Below are 22,401 nucleotides of genomic sequence, written 5' to 3'. Positions count from 1 at the left end.
TTACACTCATTTTCCTGTATGCTTTCAATCATCTTTAGATGATTGTTAAACCATATCGTTTAGTTAATAATGTCCAGGGGGGAAAAATCTGTATATATTCAGTACAGACACAACATTTTTACCAATATTCTTCTTCCCTCTTTGGTTGAGTCCACCAATTCTGGACTTGTGAATACGAGAAGTGACTGTATTTTCTGTTTTGTGCTAGCTGAAAGTTTTAAGAGGAAACGAATTATGTCTTATGTAAAGTTCTGGATCCATTTCTGGAAAAGTACCTAGAGAATAGAAGGAATTTTAAAAATATTTTATCAATGAGAAACTCAATTGTTAATTTCAGGGTGAAAGAAGGCTAAGAAAATGAACTTACTTATAAAATCCATTCTAAAAAATCCTGAAGCAACTCCCCCAGAATTACTACTTTAAAAAAGTCTTTTTTTTTAAAGAGAGAGAAAGAGAGAGAGAATTTTTAATATTTATTTTTTAGATTTCAGTGACACAACATCTTTATTTTATTTTTATGTGGTGCTGAGGATCAAACCCAGCGCCCACGCATGCCAGGCGAGCGCGCTACCGCTTGAGCCACAGCCCCAGCCCTAAAAAAGTCTTAACAATCAATAACATGAAGAGAGAGCCTACAGAATGAAAGATTACCACTCCAATCTCATATACAGCACTGATATCCAGGATATATAAAGAATTCAAAAAACTTAACACCAGATTAAATGCAAAAATACCCAAATAACCCAATCAATAAATGGGCTAAGAAACTGAGCAGGCACTTCATTCACAGAAGAAGATATACAATTGATCAACAAATATATGAAAAAAAAAGTTCAACATGTCTAGCAAAGAGAAATATAATTTAAAACTACTCTAAGATTTCATCTCACTATAATCAGAATGGCAAATATTAAGAAAAGCAACAATAAGTGTTGGCAAGGATGTAGGGGAAAAGGTACACTCATACATTGCTGGTGGGACTGCAAATTGGTGCAACCACTCTAGAAAGCAGTATGGAGATTCCTTAGAAAGTTGGAACAGAACCAGCACTTGGCCCAGCTATCCCACTCCTCAGTTTATACCCAAAGGACTTAAAATCAGCATACTACAGTGATGCAGCCACATCCATGTTTATAGCAGCTCAATTCATAATAGCTAGACTATGGAGCCAACCTTGATGTCTTTCAACAGATGAATGGACAAACAAACTGTAGAATATTACTCAGCCTTAAAAAAGAATGAAATTATGGCATTTGCAGGCTAATGGATGAAGTTAGAGAATATCATGTTAAGTGAAATAATCCAAAAATTCCAAAATAATATAAAAATCCAAAGGCCAAATGTTTTCTGATTATGTGGATGCTGATCCATAATGGAGGAGTAGGGCTAGGGAAAAATGGAGGAACTTTGGATTGGGCCGAAGCGAGTGAGGGGAGGAAAGTGAATGTAAGGGTGGGAAGAATGGTGGAAGGAGAGGGACATCATTACCCTGTGTATATGTATGATTGCAGCACCGGTGTGACTGCATCATGTACAGCCAGAGAAATTAGAAATTGTGTTCCATTTGCATACAACGAATTTAAACGTATTCTTCTGTAATGTATAACTAATTAGAACAAATAAATTTTTTTAAAAAGTCTTCCTTTCATAAGCACAGGTGGTAAGGTTGTAATAATTACATCTTCATGATGTAAACAACGTTGCTTAAACATGTGCATAAAGTGACTACTAGCAAGAATAATGTAAATATTAATATAATGTATACTAATATAAGTTAACAAGAAAATTAATTTTAATATGAACATTAATGAGAGAAACAGCTTTAAAATTGTTAAACCAAGATGGGGGGAGACCAATAATCAGAGGACCACCTGAGAAGTCAGCAGTTCTATTTCAAGTATTATAGAAATATTTTATTTCAATCTATGCAAGTTTAAATTTGAGTTTCATATGTCAGGTTCAGTGCACCCATTCTTTTGGCTCTTGGAAAGTTTAATTCAAACCTTTGGGAGCCTTCAAAGCCATGCTGGGCTGGCAAGTGGGATGGAGAATACCTTCAGTGAAGACAAGTTAAGACTCCCAGCTCTGTTCTCTGTCAAAAAAAAAAAAAAAAAAAAAGATTAAATGCAAAGCCTGCACATGCAGGCATCCACACAGCACCCTTCCTGCTCATAGACACGCGCTCTACCCGGAACGTTTACACAACAGCGCCCTGAGGAGGCGACAAACCAGAAGGTGAAACAAGCATGAACTCCGCTTTCAGCTACTCCAACATCAACTCTGACGTTTGGGGCACAAACCATCGAGGAAACAGAGGGGAAACCCTGAGTCAGGGCTGGCACCACACTCCTGCACACTGGCCCCAAGGATGCGCCTCCAGGGAGGGGGCGGGGCTGACCCGCCGAGTCCCGCCCCCGCCCACGCCTTCTAACTGTCCCTTCGCTGCGCCTTTCCAGTCAGGAAGCCGTACGAGGAGAGTGTCACGTCGGACGCCAGGTGGCTGCCTTCCTCAGCGGCCCACGCTGCGCCATGATGCCCCTCCGAAGCGTCCTGGCCCGGGCTCTGACCTCGCGAACGCTCGCGCTTCAGGTATCGGCCTCCGGGTGGGCGCGCCCTTTGCCAGGCGCCGGGCTGGGAGGGCGTGAGCCCTGCGCATGCGTGCCACGCGGTCAGCTCTGTCGGCTGAGGGTCCACGCCCGTGGAGGAGGGATGCTTGCCGGGCAGCGTCGTTTACCCACCCGAGCGAGGCTTTTTCTGGCTTGGGAGCCTGACCGCCCCGAGGTCGCTCCCGAAGCGCTAGCGGTTGCGGCTTTGTCGCCAGCACTTTGGCAGCTGTGGCTCCGGGAGCACTCGGCCGTTGGCCTCCTTGTAGGTGTGGGTTTGAAGAGCCTTCGCTCCGTCCACACTGACGGTGCTGGAAGAGGACCACCAACAAGGGCTGGCGACCCGACCGGCCTTCTCCTTTGTAACGAAGTGCACAGCTTGCGAGCATTTTGCCGAGAACCTTGGTGTAGGCCAGGGTCCCAGTGTGGGGCAGCCTGCCCGCCCTCCCCGTGTCCTGCGGTGGTCCCCAAGCCCAGCAGGGACCTGAGCTTGAAGACCCTCAAACGTGACCTGCTTCAGCCTTAGATGAGAAAGGTTCAAAATGGAGCCAGGGATCAAGCCTGAACTGTGGGCACCTGCTTGTTCCGATTCATCCTAGGGAATCTCTCCTTTCCATCTTGAGGCTTTTACTCCTTTCTCAGCCAGCAAGATGCTGGGTGTGGGCTTAGCCGTTTCTGGAAACGGACTTTCAGGAGAAGAGTAAGGAAGAGCCATTAATGGCCTTTCACCCGGTGTTAACAATGCAGTCTATTCTGCTCTCTCTAGTGGGGCAGGGCCAAGAATTATTTCTTTGCGACTTTTCTTTTTTACATTTCTAGCAGCATTCTCGTATAAGTGAATTCTTAGTAATTGCTCACAAGAATTAATCCTAACTTGGTGATAAGGGAGGGTCAAATGGTGAAGATTTCTGCCCCAGCATATTTCTAACTAGCTTTGCAACAAAAACCTACAAAATCTCTTCATTTCCTCACACATACACCCGTCTTTATCACTACGGTGTCCCTTCTGTGTATCGTCTCACTGAAAAATAATACAAATGCTCATTAGTCTACAGCTGATATATCTTTCTTGTAATTTTTAGATTGTACATATTAGGTTATTGTTTATTCTTCTAACATTATTATAATCTGGTTAAAATGCACACACACAAAAAAATATCTACCTGTGGCAGAGACTGCTGCGGTTGTTTTTGATAGAAAGCTTTGTCCTTTGGGTAATAGGAAAATAAGAGTTATGACAGTCATGAGTGGAATAAACTCAATTGAAATGATTATATTAAGTCTATACTCAACATACATATTGTAAACAAACATATATAAGAATATATAAGAACAAAGCCTCCTGTTTCTCTAAACATGCAAGGTGGTCAGTGTAAGCACTAATTTGCCCATAGTTTTGTAGGTACCAAGTCTTAACAGATTTTTCTGGTATAATTACTTTGGAAATACGCACCTACTAACCACACTTCATGAGTTTGTAAAGTGGAATGCTATATAAGTATCTGTATGTGTGCATTTTTAATATACACATATACATACACAGATGATAATTCTGGCAAGTTATGATAATTCTGCCTAGTAAAAATTAAGTTCACTCAGAAAAAGATTTAGAAATTTATATAGTGAGAATATAAACATTTTAACAAGTTAACGGTTCTTAGATAGCACATAGTTTCCTAATGCTTACTTAAAATTCCAGTCTTATTTTTGGCCACTGGTTTACTTCATTTAAGTAGGAAATACTTTGACTTGAAGAGAAATTTCCATTCTTTAAGAAAATAAAAGTGGAATTTTCTATTAATACTATATTTTAAAATAATTCTGCCTGCCAAAAGCCATGCATACTGAATTTATAAAGTTCTTTCAGATGCATAACTCTACACATATGCTATCAACTAAAAATCAAATATTGGCTGAATAAAGGAAAGCTCTTTCTAAATTTATGGGAATTCTAATTGTAGTTCTCCAGTACAGGAATATCATCAAGACACCAATGCCTTCATATGAGCAACTTCTCATGAAACAAATGACTAAAGGTTGTAAACCCTTTACAGGAAAGCAGCAGATATATATTCTGTGTGATTTTTACCTTTTTTTAAATTTATTTTTTCTAACTAGTTATACATGACAACAAAATGCATTTTGATTCTTAGTACACAAATGGTGCACAATTGCACAATTTTTCATTTCTCTGGTTGTACACAAAATAGAATCACACCATTTGTGTCTTCATACATGTACCTAGGGTAATGATATCCATCTCATTCTACCATCTTTCCTACCCTTATGCCTCCTCCCTTCCCTACCATTCCTTTGCCTTATTCAAAGTTCTTCCATTCCTCCCATCCTGCTGCCTCCCCACCCCCCACACACACACACACCACGCATTATGGATCAGCATCCACTTGTCAGAGAAAACATTGGTTTGGGCGGCTTGGCTTCACTTAGCATGATATTCTTCAACTCCATCCATTTACCTGCAAATGCCATGATTTTATTCTCTTTTAACACTGAGTAGTATTCCATTGTGTATATATACCAAATTTTTCCATTTATCTATTGAAGGGCATCTAGGTTGGTTCCACAATTTAGTTATTGTGAATTGTGCTGTTATAAACATTGATGTGGCTACATCACTGTAGTATGTTGATTTTCAGTCCTTTGGGTATAAACCCAGGAGTGGGATAGCTGGGTCAAATGATGGTTCCATTCTAAGTTTTCTAAGGAATCTCCATACTGCTTCCCAGATTGGTTGCAATACTTTGTAGTCTCACCAGCAATGTACGAGTGTGTCTTTTCCCCCACATCCTTACCAACACTTATTGTTACCTGTATTCTTAATAACTGGCTTTCTGACTGGAGTGAGATGAAATCTTAGTTTTGATTTGCATTTCACTAATTGCTAGAGATGTTGAACATTTTTCATATGTTTGTTAATTGACAGTACATCTTCTGAGAAATGTCTGTTCAGTTTCTTAGCCCATTTATTGATTGGGTTATTTATGTTTTTGGTGCTAAGTTTTTTGAGTTCTTTATATATCCTGGAGATTAGTGCTCTCTCTGATGTGTGTGTGGTAAAAATTTCCTCCCATTCTGTAGGCTCTCTTCACCTCACTGATTGTTTCTTTTGCTGACAAGAAGCTTTTTAGTTTGAATCCATCCCATTTATTTATTCTTGATTTTATTTCTTGCACTTTAGGAGTCTTATTCAGGAACTCATGGCCTAATCCAACATGATGAAGATTTGGGCCTACTTTTTCTTCTTTTGGGCATAGGGTCTCTGGTATAATTCCTAGGTCCTTTATCCACTTTGAGTTGAATTTTGTGCATGGTGAGAAATAGGGGCTTAATTTCATTTTGATGCATATGAATTTCCAGTTTTCCCAGCACCATTTGTTGAAGAGGCTATCTTTTCTCCAGTATATGTTTTTGGTGCCTTTGTCTAGTATGAGATAACTGTTTTTATGTGGGCTTGTCTCTGTGTCCTCTATCTGTACCATTTGGTATACCAATCTGTTTTGGTGCCAATACATTGATGTTTTTGTTACTATTGCTCTGTAGTATAGTTTAAGGTCTGGTATTGTGATGCCACCTGCTTCACTCACTAAGTATTGCTTTGGCTATTCTGGTCTCTTATTTTTCCAGATGAATTACATGATAGCTTTTTCTATGAGGAATGTCATTGGAATTTTGATTGAAATTGCATTAAATCTGCATAGTGTTTTTGGTACTATGGTCATTTTACAATATTAATTCTGCCTATCCAAGAACAAGGTAGATCTTTCCATCTTGTAAGGTTTTCTTTAATTTCTTTCTGTAGCGTTCTATAGTTTTCATTATAGAGTTCTTTCACCTCTTTCATTAAGTAGATTTCCAAGTATTTTTTGAGGCTATTGTAAATGGAGTAGTTTTCCTAATTTCTCTTTAAAAAAAATAGTGTACCACAATCAAGTGAGGTTCATCTGAGAGATGCAAGGTTGGTTCGACATAGAGAAATCATTAAATGTAATTCATCATCCCATCAATAGACTTAAAGATAAGAATCATATCATCATAACAGATGCAGAAAAAGCATTTGACAAAATACAGCACCCTTCATTTCAAAACACTAGAAAAACTAGGGAAAATGGAAACATCTCAACATTGTAAAATTTATCTATGCTAAGGCCAAGGCCAACATTATTCTAAATGGAGAAAAATTGAAAGCATTCCCTCTAAAAACTGGAACACGACAGGATTGCCGTCTTTCACCACTTACATTTAACATAGTTTTTGAAACTCTATCCAGAGCAATTAGAAAGACAAAAGAAATTAAAGGGATACAAATAGGAAAAGAAGAACTCAAACTATCACTTTTGGCTGATGACATGATTCTATACTTAGAGGATCTGAAAAATTCCACCAGAAACCTTCTAGAACTAATAAATCAATTCAGTAAAGTAGGATATAAAATCAACACCCATAAATCAAATGCATTTCTGTACATCAGTATTGAATCCTCTGAAAGAGAAATTAGGAAAACTACTCTTTTTACAATAGCCTCAAAAAATGATTTTTAACTTTAATCTCTGCATAACAAAAAGTCTATAGAGAATTGACAAGTACAAACATAGATTTGGTTATAACATAATAAATTCTCTCTCTGTAAAATCTTTAAATTTGTCTTATCTTTCTTCAGGTGTGCTCATCTTTTGCTACAGGCCCCAGACAAAATGATGGAACATTCTATGAGTTTCATACGTATTCACTTAAACCCTCGAAGACGAATGAGTTCATGGAAAACATCAAGAAAAACATGCATCTTCGGACAGCTCACTCTGAATTGGTTGGATGTTGGAGTGTAGAATTTGGAGGCAGAATGAATAAAGTGTTTCACATTTGGAAGTATGGTAGGAGTCATTCCACTTAAGTGTTTGTTATAGATTTTCATTCTGTTCCATGTTTCATGAAATTTAGTTCTTAAATCTATATTTATAAACTATATTTATAAATCTATATATTTATAGATATGTACAGGTTAAGTAAAATCTTAATTTAAAAAGGAATACAGTACCAAAAAAGTAAATTCAGTGATTACTCTCACCAATGGTCTACTTCTAACAATTCCTTGCTCAAAGTCTTATATTACCATAACTTGAAAAAACATTAATTCTCATATATGAAATGATAAAATTATAAACTAGCTTTAACACTCAGAAAATTTAGAATGGTTTATTACAAAGATGGTTGATAAAAATTTTAAGGTGGTGTTTGAAAAAGCCCAAATGTGTTAAGATCACAAAAGGAAAGAGGAAGTCTAATAATTTAGAAATTTAGGGCCGTTAAGTAAATTGAGATTTAGAGAGGATCACAGATTTTAAACTTCATTCAACCATGAGATTTAATATTTCCGCTATGTTTAGAAACCAATTTTTTGTTTCATTTCTTACACCCCAGAGTTTCAATGAATTTACTTTCATACTACTCAAAAGGAAAAGGAATCAGTTCTTCCCATATCACACTGACCTACCCCTGAGGAAGGAAAAGAAGTTTCAAGAGTCACCAGAATGTTTGTTTCTCCACAATCTAGTCTATTAGGGTCACATCAGGACTTGTGGCTATCCAAAGACCTGGTAATAATTTTATTTACAATTTGATCATCAGTGTCCAGATTAATATTCATAAATGTTTTATTATGAAAAATATTCATTCTACACCTAACTATGGGCACAGTGTACGGTTTTTACCTAGTGTAGTAAAACAAGCCCTATTAAAACACAACTTGTGCTTTAGATGTACTACAAGTTAAATCATGGCCCACTAAGAAAACTAATGAAGTCCTGATATACCTCACTTAAGCTGTGAGATAGGTGTTATTTATTATCACCATCATAAACCATATAAAACTTTTATCATTAGTCTTATAAGGTCTTCATAGTAAATACAATGCTAGGCCCATATGTGGGTAAATATCGATACCTGTTGGAATAACTCAGAAATAAGTGCTGGGGGGAAATGGCTGGTAATAAGTAAGAGAATCAACACTATTTTTTGAAGGCTCTTTGTTCAAAGGAGAAGAGACTCACCAAATACATTTTAATTTCATTTATTGTAATTTGATTCAAGGTTTATCTTGACCTGGGCACCTGCTACCACCAAAGAAAAATCTTTCTCTGAACTAGCACTATCAGTTAAATGCCTCAACTGAATTAATTAGTCCACAAATGTTGATACTAACTGGGTGCTAAACGTTGTTCTAGGCTCTTTTTGTGTATTAATTCAGTTAACCTTCACAACAATGTTATATTCTTTCCATTATACAGACTGAAAAACGGAATGCAGAAAGATACAGTAACTTACCTAATTCACACAAGCTTCTGCAAAGTCATAGAACCCATGAAGCCAATTCTGTGACATTTTGTATTTCTATTCCCCTTAAGCCCATGAACAACTTGAGGACAGATGTCACATCTTTTCGTGTTGGTATTCCAAAGGCATAACAATGTTCCTCTATGCTACGGGTGAATGTTGTTTGGATGAAATCCAGAGAAGCATAGGTGATTTTAAGTTGTAAATGTTTCTTTTTCTTAATTCTTTTCTCCCATAGAGAATTTTGCTCATCGAACTTCAGTTCAGAAAGCCTTGGCTAAAGATAAGGAATGGCAAGAACAATTTCTCATTCCAAATTTGGCTCTCATTGATAAGCAAGAGAGTGAGATTACTTACCTGGTGCCATGGTGCAAATTAGAAAAGCCTCCAAAAGAGGGTAAGTCACTTTCTTTCTTCACCACTTAGAATTTAGATGAATGAAATACTAAAGATTTTAAGTGATAAAAGGTAAAGTTCCACTGGTAAACAAGGAAGTTAATCCTTTGTTTTATGGGAACATACTGTGGTTATTAAGATGAAACTAAGTTGAATCTTCCAGCTTATGCTTAAAATGAGAATTAAATAATGAGGAATTTTTCCAAATTGAAATTTTACACATTGCTAAGTTTAGCTGTTACAGAAAAAGTCTACATAGTCAGTTAAAGTTGAGAAATTGCACCTTAGAAATAGGGACCACATGTGGGAAAATAAAGAATAATTTTAAGATAACATAAATATTTAAATAAGAATATTTTCCACAAAATATAATTAATCTTAAAGTCATGAGTACACCTTTGCTTATAAAATTAACTATTTGAGGGGGGTGAATTAACTGAATCTACCAAGCTATATCACTATAGTTTTTGTGTCTAACTTTTGTGTCTTCCTCTTTCTTCTCAGTTTGAAAATAATTCCTTAAGATATATCTTCTTGCTGATTTCACTTCTTGATGATTTAAAGAAACTATTGCTTCAATCCAGTATTAAACCAAGGTCAGAATAGAAAAATCAATTTAGATTTATTTTATTTCCAACTCTGTTTTTAGACTACACTACAAAGAAACTTAACAAGAATTATTTAGATCCTACTTAGATCTCTTTCTCTGTCAGCACTATCTAGATAAAATAGTTGACTTCTTAGACAGTGTCTAACGTTGATCCTCTTCCTCTTTTTTTATTAACCTGAGTAATCTTTGCATGTTTTCCTGTACCTTTCAAATCTACTTGTCTCTAGTTTCTTTCTACCAGTCCTTTATTTCTGTCCAGAAGATAAAATACATTTCAACTACACACGTGGATATTTAGGGACAATAAAATCTCATTAGGTTTGTTTGGGCTTTTTTCCTCCAAAATTCAGAGACATTACTTTATTTTCATTGTTTTCTATGTTCTTCCTGTTAGAAAAAGAAACTTACAGGAGAGAGAAATATAAATGGAAAAAAATACAAATTGGAAAGAAGAATGAAAATATAGGAGACATTGGAAAATTATTTTATTCTTTTCTGAAAGTATAGACTTGGCTCAAAAATCTGATTTCATTATAAATTCTTAATAACTGTTTTGTTAATAGATTTTTATATTAAAATATTTCAGATCATAGTTTATATATTTATAACTCCAACCTTTTTATCATCTGCATGATAACCAAAGCAAAGAAAAATAATGCAAATACAATAAATATGTCTATGTAACCATATATGATCCTCTAAATCTGTATTTGTAGATTAGTTTTCCATGGAAACAAGACAGACATGATTAGAAAATGCTAGAATATCTTCTGTAAAATAGTCCTTTTTCTTTCTATTTTAGGAGTCTATGAATTGGCTTCTTTTCAGATGAAACCTGGTGGCCCAGCTCTGTGGGGTGATGCATTTAAGAGGGCAGTTCATGCCCATGTAAATCTAGGCTATACAAAATTAGTTGGTGTTTTCCATGCAGAATATGGAGCACTCAACACAGGTATAGTTATCTGTTTCATCTATAAAATTTCAGTGGTGATCTACTAATAAGTTCCTTGAATAAGTTTCTCTCTCTCATACTAATATAGTTATCTGTTTCATCTATAAAATTTCAGTGGTGATCTACTAATAAGTTCCTTGAATAAGTTTCTCTCTCAAAAAATAAAATAAAACACTTTATTTTTTATTGCCAAATTTTTGTATTTTTGTCAATTTTAAGGGTTGAAAAAAAAACCTGTGTCACATCTTTTTATTTAGAATGTTAACATCTTTATGAAGCCTTTTCAAACACAAAACTGCTATTTTCCTGATTATCAAAATGATTAAATTTTAATAGGTGCCAGAATCTCAAGAAATAACCTATTCCTTTTAAATATTTTTTCTTCTGAATTTTTTTATTGATTTTTGAAACAACATTTCTGGGGAGATTGTTTCTGAATAAAAACATAATTTATTTATTCATTCATGTATTAATTAATTTATTTATACTAAAGTCCCCCCATAAAAATTCACCAATTTCCATTTGGGGCATGTATTTATATACATGTATGTACATATCCACTGGTAAATTTGTAAATATAAATTTCTTTAATAAAATACGTATTTGGAGTATTTAACTTTTAAATGTATTTTTTTGTGTGCATAGCCCTGGTGATTGAACTCAGGACGATGCACATGCTAGGCAATGCTCTACCACTGGACTATATCCCCAGCCCACAGTATTTTAACTTTTAAATTTGAAAGATACTACCATCAGAATTTCAAGATATTTTTTGACAAATTCTGAAAATACTTGTAAAGCTTATCTGAAAGGACAGATGACAAAGAATAGCTAGTAAATATTTGAAAGACTAATAATACACAGTTACCTTTTATCTTCTCTATTTTATGTACAATGGAAATCTCAAACCTAATATAGTCAGTGCCGAGCTTCCAAATCAACACAGAAAATTCATCTCTTTTGTGAAATGCATGGACCAGAAGTATGTCAGATTTTTGATTTTTGGATTAGGGATATTCAGCCTGTTTATCATAAGAAAATGGTCATAATATACAAAAACAGATGTATATTTACGTTGGAAAATAATGGAGGAGAAAAATTATTATAAAAATTATCTCATACTATATGCTAAAATAAAATCAAGACTTTAATAGATTTCAATGAAAAAATTTAATTCATAGAATTGCTAAAACTTTATGTAGATGAACTTACTTAAAAATATGAATGGGGACTATATTCCTAAGCTAAAAATGAAAACAAAAATGAAGAAAAAAAATTGATGACTTTATTATAAAAAGGCTCAAACTCTCTATATGTGGAACAACTCATCATAAATTAAATTCAAAAACAAAAAGGAAATGAAAATTTATGTAAAGGTAGTAACACATATGACTGTCACATATAAAAGAAGAGGAAGATTAAAAATAGTAAGCAGATATCACTTTTTACTTAATGTAGACTTGCTTATATGGGTATAATGTTAGATCAGGAGTAAATAAGTACTCATATAATATATAGGGTTCACATTAATCTTTCCTTCCCAAATTGGGCCATATAAATAAAAAATTATTTTCATTGTCTTTGGCAGTATTCTAGAAAATATGCAGGAGTGCATATATCTATAAGGGCTTTCAGTTATATACGAAAGAAATTTGAAAGTATATAAAGTAGTCACATTTGAGTGATGAGATTAAAGGTTACTTAAAGTCTTTTAATCTCTGATATTGTGTATGTATGATTTTTATAACTTTTTTATTCTTAAATTCATTTTCAGTATCCTAGGAAAATGTGGCATGATGAGTATAAATCAGTACAGCTTCTTTTTATATTTATCTTCCATTTTAGGAAGACAGTGTATAATACATAAAATATATAGACAGCATAATATATACACTATTTGAAAATTTAAAATATATGTATATGTATATAAGATATACTTCTTGGATCTCTCACTTTACGTTTTAGGAGATTTTGTTAAGGAAATAAACAGATACAAACAGCCTGGATTTGAATCCCAGCGCCATTGCTTAGTAATTTTATGACCTTGGGTAAGTTAACCTCACTGGGCCTTAGTTTCCTCATCTATACAGTGATGATAGTAATAACCTACCACCTAGATTATTATGAGGACTAAATGAGTTAACACATGAAAAATGTTTAAAATCAAGCAAGGTATTACACATGTGAAATCCCAGCTATCAGGAGACTGAGGCAGGAGGATTACAACTTCAAGGCCAGTCTGGGCAACTTAGCAAGATTTTATCTAAAAATAAAAATAAAAAGCACTACAAATATAATTCAGTGGTAGAGCACATGCTTAGCATGCCCAAGGCCCGACCGGTTCCATCACTAGACACAAACACATTCCAGGCAATTAAATGTTAGCAGTAGTAGTCACCATCATCATTATTATAGATACATACATAGGTGTGTTCAAATGAAATTTATGTAAATATTGTTTATATAATAAATAATGTGGTATGACCTTCTTTATGTAATATATTATGTGATATAGAAATATGCTATATATATTTGTAGTATAAAATGTATGCATAGATATAAATATATGTATAGATATGTCTATAAATATTCATATATTTCATATATGTAACAACATATATATAATATGTATAAGTATGGAAAAACATAAATCAAATATAAAATTAGTTATTTCTGGGTAGTACAGAAATGATTCCTAGCTTCTCTTTGTGTTTATCTGTATTTTTCTTTACCTCTACTTTCTATTACATTGCAATTATAAAAAAAAGTATAAATAATTATATACAAGAATATTTATTCCAGAATTTTATAGAATAGTGAAATATTAGAAATAATCTAAATGGCCAACAATAAAGATTAGTATAAAAAGTTGCTGTGTATTATGAAGGAATCCATATCATCATTAAAAAATAATATTATTGCCACAGAAGATAATCACTGTTAATTTTAAAGAATCTGTTAGTAAGCATAATATACAATAGACCCTAAGATAACTTTTAAAGGAAATGACCTAGAGGTTTTCTCTAGGTAGTTAACATTATGCTATTTTTTTGTTTACCTGTTTCATATAAATTTTCTATAATAAACACAATTTTTTATAACCTTTGTTTTTTGCAATAAAGTCAACTGTAGTGGGAAGTCATGAAATTTGAGTGTGTCTTTAACTGTCTTACCTTACTTTCCTTTTCCAGCTTTCTGTTTTTACACCTAAAAAAAAAAAGAGAGAGAGTTTGATTAATTCATGTATAAATTTCTTTCTCAAGTCTCTGATTCCTCTGAAATCTTATCATCTAAATATTTATTTACTGACATTTTAATTTAAAATAATAGGATTTTTTTACTCACTCTCACTTTAAGAATTATTCTTTTACCCATGGCAATGTCAATGTCATACTCTTTAGAAACAATTTTGGTTTATTTCTGCAGTTCATGTTCTTTGGTGGAATGAGAGTGCAGATAGTCGTGCAGCTGGGAGGCATCATTCCCATGAGGATCCCAGAGTCGTGGCAGCTGGTAAGCTATTTCACTAGGCATGGGTTATTTTTACAACAAAGTTGATTTGCTCAATAACTTTATATGCCTTCTTATGAAATGTTTTTCCAGTTCGGGAAAGTGTCAACTACCTAGTGTCTCAGCAGAATATGCTTCTGATTCCTGCATCATTTTCACCATTGAAATAGTGTTCTACTGAAACACAAAAGATTTCATTAATTGGTATAAAATGTGTCTGCTAATGGTGTTTAAGTTCTCCCAAGAGAATTATTCTCACTTTTATTTTAAGGAGGTGATAAATTAATTTACTATGTCCCTTGCATTTTATAAAGCTGTCCCTTGTTTGTCACCACCACTTTAGGAAGTAAAGAGTTCATTTTTCCCATGGCATTTCAATATCCGTCACACATTAAAAATATCTACCATTTGGAAAATAATGTTATTCAGTCCTGAGATTAAAAATCTTTGAAGACTCTTTGGTTTACGTGCTGAAATGCCTTCATTTATAATTAATTGTACTAATATTTACTTCATTTTGCATTCTACTTAACAAAGATACTTGCCACTATTTCAAGATCTTGATTTTTCATTCATTTCAGAGGATGTCTTCTGTAAGTTGACAAATCTTTATTCAAATACTAATATTATATTTCCATGCTTGAAACAATAGGTTTAAATTATTAATATACATTGTCAAACTTTTAATCGTGTCTGTTTTCCTGTTTTCCTGATTTTCCAAATTTTTGTCAAGTAAAGTTTATTTTGTAATATCAAATGGTATTCATGAGAATATTAAACATATTTATTTGTCACAGAAAAGTACATTATCATTTGTGTCATCTGTGTTAATTATGGTCACACATTAGCTCTATTGTTACTGAATTGGAAAATAAAATTATTAGGTCCTGGTATTTAAAGTCTTTGAAGACTCTTTGGTTTGTATGCTGAAATGTCTTCATTTATAATTAATTTTACAAATATTTACTTTATTTTGGATCCTACTTAACATAAGATGCTTGAGATATCTTTGTTTGAATGTGATCTTCATGGTTATAGAAATTTTTGACCTAATAAAGGCCTACCTGTATATTCTGATTATTTTTCTAAGTTTTATATTTTTATCATCTCTGAAGCTGTTGCTTTAACAGTATGCTACCAAACTCAGGATGAGACTTCTTTAGTACTTCCACAGATGTGCTACAAATTTAGTTTTTGTTTTGAGTGCTTCCAACTTAAAAGAGATTTCATACTTCCAAGTTTCCTCATAGCTGTATTTACAACTATATTATTTTAATTTTTTATTGATTTTATTATGTTAATTTTTAACATGTATTGAAAATGTAACATAATGAATTATGTTATATTCATTATGAGATAAAATTGAAAAACAGGAAGTATGTCACTTCTCATTTATTGAGCCCTCAGAAATCCAAAGGACAGATTAATTTCATAGTAAGGCAAAGAATACTCTTGACTCTGGAGGTAAAAACCTATCAAAGACATTAGAGCCATTAGCTCTGAGTTATGTTTAAGAGTTTTTTTCTTGATGTTCCTTTGAAAAGACTTCACATAGGAAACTGGGTGGTGGAGGTAGTATTACTTGCAGTCACTGTGGACAGACTTTCTCTCTAGTATGAGACAAGCTTCTATATCCAAACCATTGGGGTCATGGAACTGTTCAACTGCCTCTGCCTTTCCCTTTTCCATACATCTTGTGATCAGTTTGAACACTTGCTGGTAAGAGCCAGTCATTCTTTGCTTATACACACCAATTTATGGCCTTGATGGAGATTTATAGATAGGCAGTGTTATTAACATACAGACAAAATAGGAAGCTAGCAGGCTTCACTCCACTGATGAACTTCAATCATCCCTGGCATGAGAGTAACTATAAGGGTCTGCTTCTGTTCTGCTCAAGAGTTCTATGGGTCCTGGACCTTGAGGAAATGGCACAAAGGAAAGCTGAGAAGCAATAATAGAGATAATTTTTGAGGAAGCCATGTAAGGTACTTCATTTTCCAGTGGTGTAAATTGACTTTAAGAATTATTCTTTTCCCTAGTCTTCCTTAGTTCCTGATGGTCCTTCAAAACCCAGAAGGAAAAGAAAGGAATATAGGCAGTTTTGATATCTCTGTTATTCCAGTCCCTGGGCCCATGCCAAAGGCCTGAATACTTCTTGAGTCCCTATGATCAACTGGAATTCCGACTTTGGGGAAAGAGTAAGTAGGAGATGAAAAACATTCCTTGAATGAGCCAAATTTAAAAAACCACCTTACAGATCAAAGTTTGACCAACTAGAAGCTTTTTCATTTCAAAGTAATATTTGCATTATACATGACATATTTGTACATCATGCCTCTTTCTCTGAAATTCATGCTCATTATCACTCCAGCACATTCTTACCATCTGAAGTCATTGAGAACTACTAACCTAGAGACTCAGCTGACCAAGGTGTTGGGAAGAACATTTAAAAAAGCATTCTAGAGCATCAGCTAAGTATTCAACAGTGTACTATGATGTCTGGAAACTATAAGGCTGTTAAAAAAAAAAAATTCCACAGTCAAAATAGGCTCAGTCGTCCCAGGGCTCTCCTCATGATTCCATGTATTAGAGTCCATCCGTGAGAAAGGATCTAAAACACTTTATGTATATCATTTCACTTAATCCTAAACAAAGTTTTATGAGTAACATTAACATTATATTTTATATAAACAAGAACTTTAAAAGGATAATGAGTTGTCTCTGATCAAGCAATTAGTAAGTGGCAGAAGTCAAATTTGAATCCATACTTTGTTTCATTCTAGACCAGCCTGCCTCAAACTTTTAGCTGAAAATTGAATATTCACCGATAGCTCTCGCCATCATGTCTAGTTAGGGATAACATCCTAACTTTGCAGTAGAAACATCAAGCCATAATCTGACAATCACCCCAGGGGGCGCACTATTTGTAGGACTTCATCTCCTCTAATCAATGATGATAAAGCATGGACTACAATTAGTAAAGAGTTACCTTTTGGCTATGATCTGCACATACATCTTCACTAGGTAATCTGAGATGTTCCTTCCCGTCAGATTCTGAAGGATGTCTGCAGTGTTCTGTTTTCTCTGTCACCACATAAACATCAAGCATTTGTGTCTTCTTAGACAAGAATTGGCACAAAAAACATATCAAGGGCTACAGTGACACATGTTCTTCCAACACATGACATTATATGACTGGAGCCCTAACCACAGGGCCTAGGCATCACCCTCCACCAACCACCACCAAGATCTGGTCCATGCTGCCCTCAGTACTGGTCATTCATATATAGCATGCCAAGATCTTCCCTGGGGAATTACTCCAAATAGCTAAACAATAAGCACTGAGATGTGATTTTTCTTCACCACAAGAGATGTTAAGGAGCAAAATTGTAAACTATGCCTATTGAGTTTTTGTGTTCATTGGGGTTATACTGATGTCTGGATTAGCAGTTATTTTAGGGTGGTAACCATGACTTCTCACATCCACTTAAAATTGATTGTCCTTACCTTGCAACCTATATGCTGATAAAATTGCAGAGAGCTATCACAATCAATACCATTCCTGAAATTGTCAGGAAAAAAATGGCTCAGATGTCCTTCCCAAAGTTAGAATATCAGAGAATGACAGAATTGATAAGGCCTACAAAAGTTTTCTGGTTCAGCCTCCCTAATCCAGAAGTGAAGAAAGAGGCCTACGTGGGCTGGGGATATAGCTCAGTTGGCAAAGTGCTTGCCCTGCATGCACAAGGCCCTGGGTTCAATCCCCAGCACCACAAACACAAAAAAAAGAGAAAGAGGCCTATGTGTTAATTTCACCTGTAGAAGGCCCATAACTGTTAGACCTGTGACAGTCTCCTATGGCTCCACCACTTTGGGACAGGCCATAGCAAGTCTTCCATAGCCCATTCATCCAGAGTATTTTACTCTGATTTTATCTAAAACAAACCTATGCTGATCTCAAGTAGAGAAAAAAGCTAAGTTCCCTCACACAGAGGCACAATGTGGTCCAAAACTCCTCCCCTCGAAGCTCATATGCTTTTTAAGATCACAGCTCAAACATGACATGATATTTCATTCCTGATCACAAACAGAAACTATCAGCCCACCCCTCCATTTGCTCAGTTATATACTAAAGCACTACAACCAAAGTCAACAAAAGCATAGGTACAAATATCCTCAGAAAGAATGAGTTTTTATATACAAGGAACAACAGGGGATGCAGTAGAGCTAGAAGGTGATGAACTAAAAGGAGGAATAATGGGAAATGAGGAAGAGGGAAACAGAGGAGTCAGATGACACAGGCCTGTTCAATGTGCTAAAAATCTTCTGGAGAGTGACAAGACTCACTTCAGTTTTGAAAATGAGTACAGAACTGGAGGAAGAGGGAATGAGAGTGAGCTATAGTCTGAATGTCTGAATCTTAACCCCCAAGGTTCTGGGATTAGGAGCTGGGATCTGTGGGGAGGTGATTAGGTCTTAACAGGATTAGTGCCCTTATAAGAAGGACCCAGAGAGTGCCTTGCCAATTACAACATGTAAGGATACAGCAAAGCAGCAAATATATAAAGAGCAGATCTTTACACCAGACACCAAATCTGCCAGCATCCTGATCTTGGAATCTGCAGCCTCCAAAGTGTGAGAATGTTTGTTGTTTATAAACCACTCATCTTGTTGTGTGTTGTTAAAATAGCAGCCTGAGTGGACTAAGACACAGTGCTTGGTATAGGAAAGCTAGATTGTTTAAAATACCCCAGGAGATTTCATCTCAGACTTAAGCTCTGAATTACTGAGAAAACATCAGCAAGTCACTTGCCCTCTCTCTAGGATTATTTTCTTCACTAGTAAAATTAAAATATGAGTTGTTTCATTGAGTTGTACCTATGTCTTTTCCAGTTCCAGAATTCTATAAAGAGCCACAATATTTATGTTATTTTCATATGTATTGAATAATCCATCAAATGAATAATTTTGAGGTTTGTTATCTTTAACGTTCCTTAAATAAATAGAAAAGCCAAACTAGTAACAGTACCCTCTTGTAGTGCAAACTTTCAAAAGATGACTGGTGAGAAAAACTTAAATACCCATGGGCATGTCCTAGTCAGATTTCCCTCAATCCCAACACAGATTCAAACACTTTAACATTTGAATTTCATTCAAAGTTGTCAGGGCAGAGTCTCTTCCTTCATTTAGTCTCCAACACACATCAGTGGTGCTCTTCATCAACACAGAACTCTTTGCATCAGGTGCAGTGTCTCTTTTGTCTTTGTACCCAGGGAGTTGAAAACATGCCATCACTGGACTCATAACTGCCTACCTATTCTCATGGTCTTTACTCAGTGATCTGACTTACATTCCTCCACCAACATAGTTGGAATCCTGAGTCATCACTAAATTTATATAGGCCTTAAAAAGGGATTCTGATGGACAGTATAATAAAAATATGAAACTCTTAAGAAGAAATTGATTATTATAAAAAGTTAATGTATGATATTTTCAGGTTTCATGGGAAGAATTCAACAAAACTTCAGATTATATATAATGAAAGCCTGTTGTAAAAGGTAGGTGAAAGACTTGGGAAAAGTGGAAGAAGGAGAAAGCATTTGACAAGTAAATATGAAGTGTTACATAAATCTTAATGTTTAAAGCAGTGAAAAAAGGTCTATAATGATTTGCTTCCCAGGATGTTAGACTCTCCAAATGTTTACTCCCAGATGTTCTGAGTAAGTTACTATAGTTACTCTCTTTAAAATAAAAAATAACTCAAAGGGCAAATGATGATGATAATGTGGCATGTAGCTGATAAATTTAGTGTATCAGAAATCAAAACAGGTGACAAGCATAAGAAGCCAGCCATGGAGAATCTCGTGGCCAACATGGCATTCTCCATACTTTAGGTCCCAAAGCAAGGGTGTTTTGGAGAGGGTATTCAAGAGTTCCTGGGAGCCTATGTCTTCAGAAGCATTATTACTGTAACTACAAGCAAATTCAGTAATTCATTCAAATCAGGAATTGGGAGGAAGAAATGTTTTTCTACATAGAATAATCTACTAAGCACTTTCTGGGAGCCAGGTTTTAAAATCAAAATGAATAAAATATAGAAACCACCTATGAAAAACTGAGACTCTGCCCATATATTTGGCATCAAGGTAATATAGAATACTCCAAATTAGAGGTTTTATAAATATGTATGAAGGTATGTGTATATTAAATGTCAGTATATTAAAAATCAGTATTTAGAAAGGGCTTTCACAATTATCCATTATCGACATACATCAGGATTTTCCTGGAAAAGGTATACAGATTTTATTGACCCAGTAGTTGCATTGAAAATAGAAAGCACAAACAATAATGGGTATAGGTAACAAACACAAAATAAACTGTGTTCTATAGCTCTGGGAAACACAGCCTAAGCTTGGAAAACAGAGTTTGAAGAAAGCAAATGAGCTAATAAATACATGAGTGCATGCGTGTGTGCGTATGTATATGAATTTTGTTTAAAAAAGCTTCCTTTCTCTTCTGTATTACTGGCATATTTCCCTGTCAGCAGAGCCTTTAATCTTATAGGACTGAAAATAAAAAGCTTGCCTAATAACATTCATATAATTCCTTTGTTCTTAATTTAAAGCACTAGATTGCTATGGAGTTAAAGATATTTTTGTCTAAAGAATACAAACTAACTAATAAGTACAGCTTAACAGATAGCAATTATGAGAATCACACTGTACAGAAATCAAGTTTGTGGAAATTTATGGAGTGTAGGAAATCCCTGTGATGAACATGAAATTAAAGCACATTTCTAAGAATTTAATAATCATAGATTTTTATTGAGGGCAGATTACTTTACCTAAAACACATATGGTTGTTTCCCACAACAGTATTAAACCACAACGGAAAGAAAAGACCACTGACTCCAATATTGAATCAATTTAAAGCAAGCTTATATTTGTGTACACAGTAGCTAGCCAGTACTGTCTCTCCCAAAACCCTGGACTAGAAATCAGTACCCTAGCTCTCAAGGAACATAGTCTTATAGCACAAAAAGTTGCAAAGAGGGGTTGTTAACTTAGAGGATTTCGACAAGCATAATACAAAGGCATATAGTAGGTTAATGATCTACATGGCTTAACATTTCAAGGTAGGGAAAAAATTTAGAGTCCAACATCAAAATTTATAAGGCGCCACTGAGGTTTCAGAGAGGGTTGTTATCTGGTCAGGGGGAGCCAGGATTTACGAGGTGCCACTAAGGTTTTAGAGAGGGTTATTACCTGGTCAGGAAAAGCCAGGCATGGGTAAATTCAAGGCATGGGCAGAAATTCCAAACAAGTTTAGAGTAATTTATAGTAAAACAGAAATTAACTTTCCATGACTTTGTGATGAGATGGCTCCTAATCTTAAAATGGAATTAGGCTGGGTTCATCAAACAGCAGTTAGAGATATTGACTGAAGTACTCACCAGAAAACTAGACTGTTATTTCAGTAGTTCTCTATTCTTTGCATGCAGTAGTAGCTTGCATAGGGGCCTGAGCCACAGCTGGTAAAAAAAAACCCTTCCACTGTGCAATTCTTGACTCTATTCTTTTGACCCTCAGCACAGTGATCACCCTTTATCTACTTGAATCCTCCTCTCCCCTGGGCCCAGAAGACAAACACATACCTGACAAACGTATACTGCTCATTGTACATCCAGGGCTGAAGTTCCAGGCTAGGGTACTTGCCAAAGGGTGGCACAATCAGGCTGAACACCAGGGCAATGCAGACAAACACAGCTGGCAGGACAATCTGTAAGCCAGCAGTGGAGAGGTAGGAGGATGACAGGAAAAGATAAGGTTAGAAAGAAGTCCAAGGAGCAAATCCCTGCAAGTCCAGCCAGGTTCCCAGACCAGGCAGCACAGGAAGGAGGGTGACAGGGCCCATGGCTGGCCCAAGACCTTGTGGGCAGAGTGAAAGCAATGGATCCTGAATACTAAACCTCTTCCCTC

At 35.2% G+C, this 22,401-nt stretch overlaps 1 protein-coding gene and 1 long non-coding RNA gene across 2 annotated transcripts; one reads left to right on the top strand and one right to left on the bottom strand.

Annotated features, from left to right (window-relative positions):
- Positions 1-1,957: 1,957 nt before the first annotated feature.
- On the bottom strand, positions 1,958-22,173 carry LOC143390786 (uncharacterized). The gene is made up of 4 exons (XR_013090254.1): positions 22,077-22,173; positions 17,412-17,506; positions 14,083-14,116; positions 1,958-2,092 (listed from the first exon to the last, which is right to left on the bottom strand). It is a non-coding gene; the product is annotated as an uncharacterized LOC143390786 (long non-coding RNA).
- LOC143390785 (protein NipSnap homolog 3A-like) lies at positions 2,444-15,496 on the top strand. The gene is made up of 6 exons (XM_076843215.1): positions 2,444-2,589; positions 7,282-7,492; positions 9,190-9,348; positions 10,760-10,909; positions 14,336-14,422; positions 14,513-15,496. Exons 1-6 carry the CDS (start codon positions 2,530-2,532, stop codon positions 14,587-14,589), a joined length of 744 nt encoding a protein of 247 aa, XP_076699330.1. The 5' UTR covers positions 2,444-2,529; the 3' UTR covers positions 14,590-15,496.
- Positions 22,174-22,401: the final 228 nt, after the last annotated feature.

The sequence above is a fragment of the Callospermophilus lateralis genome, chromosome 2, assembly GCF_048772815.1.
Source record: "Callospermophilus lateralis isolate mCalLat2 chromosome 2, mCalLat2.hap1, whole genome shotgun sequence".
NCBI lineage: Eukaryota > Metazoa > Chordata > Mammalia > Rodentia > Sciuridae > Callospermophilus > Callospermophilus lateralis.
The sequence above is the reverse complement of the archived record's forward strand: the minus strand, read 5'-3'. Positions and strand labels throughout refer to the sequence as shown.

What these genes read in the sequence shown, in the direction of transcription:
- LOC143390785 (XM_076843215.1), top strand. Translation starts at nt 2,530, where the DNA reads ATGATGCCCCTCCGAAGCGTCCTGGCCCGGGCTCTGACCTCGCGAACG. An exon ending in AGAAAAGCCTCCAAAAGAGG is followed by an intron (nt 9,349 to 10,759) that starts GTAAGTCACTTT and finishes TTTCTATTTTAG; the next exon opens with GAGTCTATGAATTGGCTTCT. An exon ending in ATATGGAGCACTCAACACAG is followed by an intron (nt 10,910 to 14,335) that starts GTATAGTTATCT and finishes TTATTTCTGCAG; the next exon opens with TTCATGTTCTTTGGTGGAAT.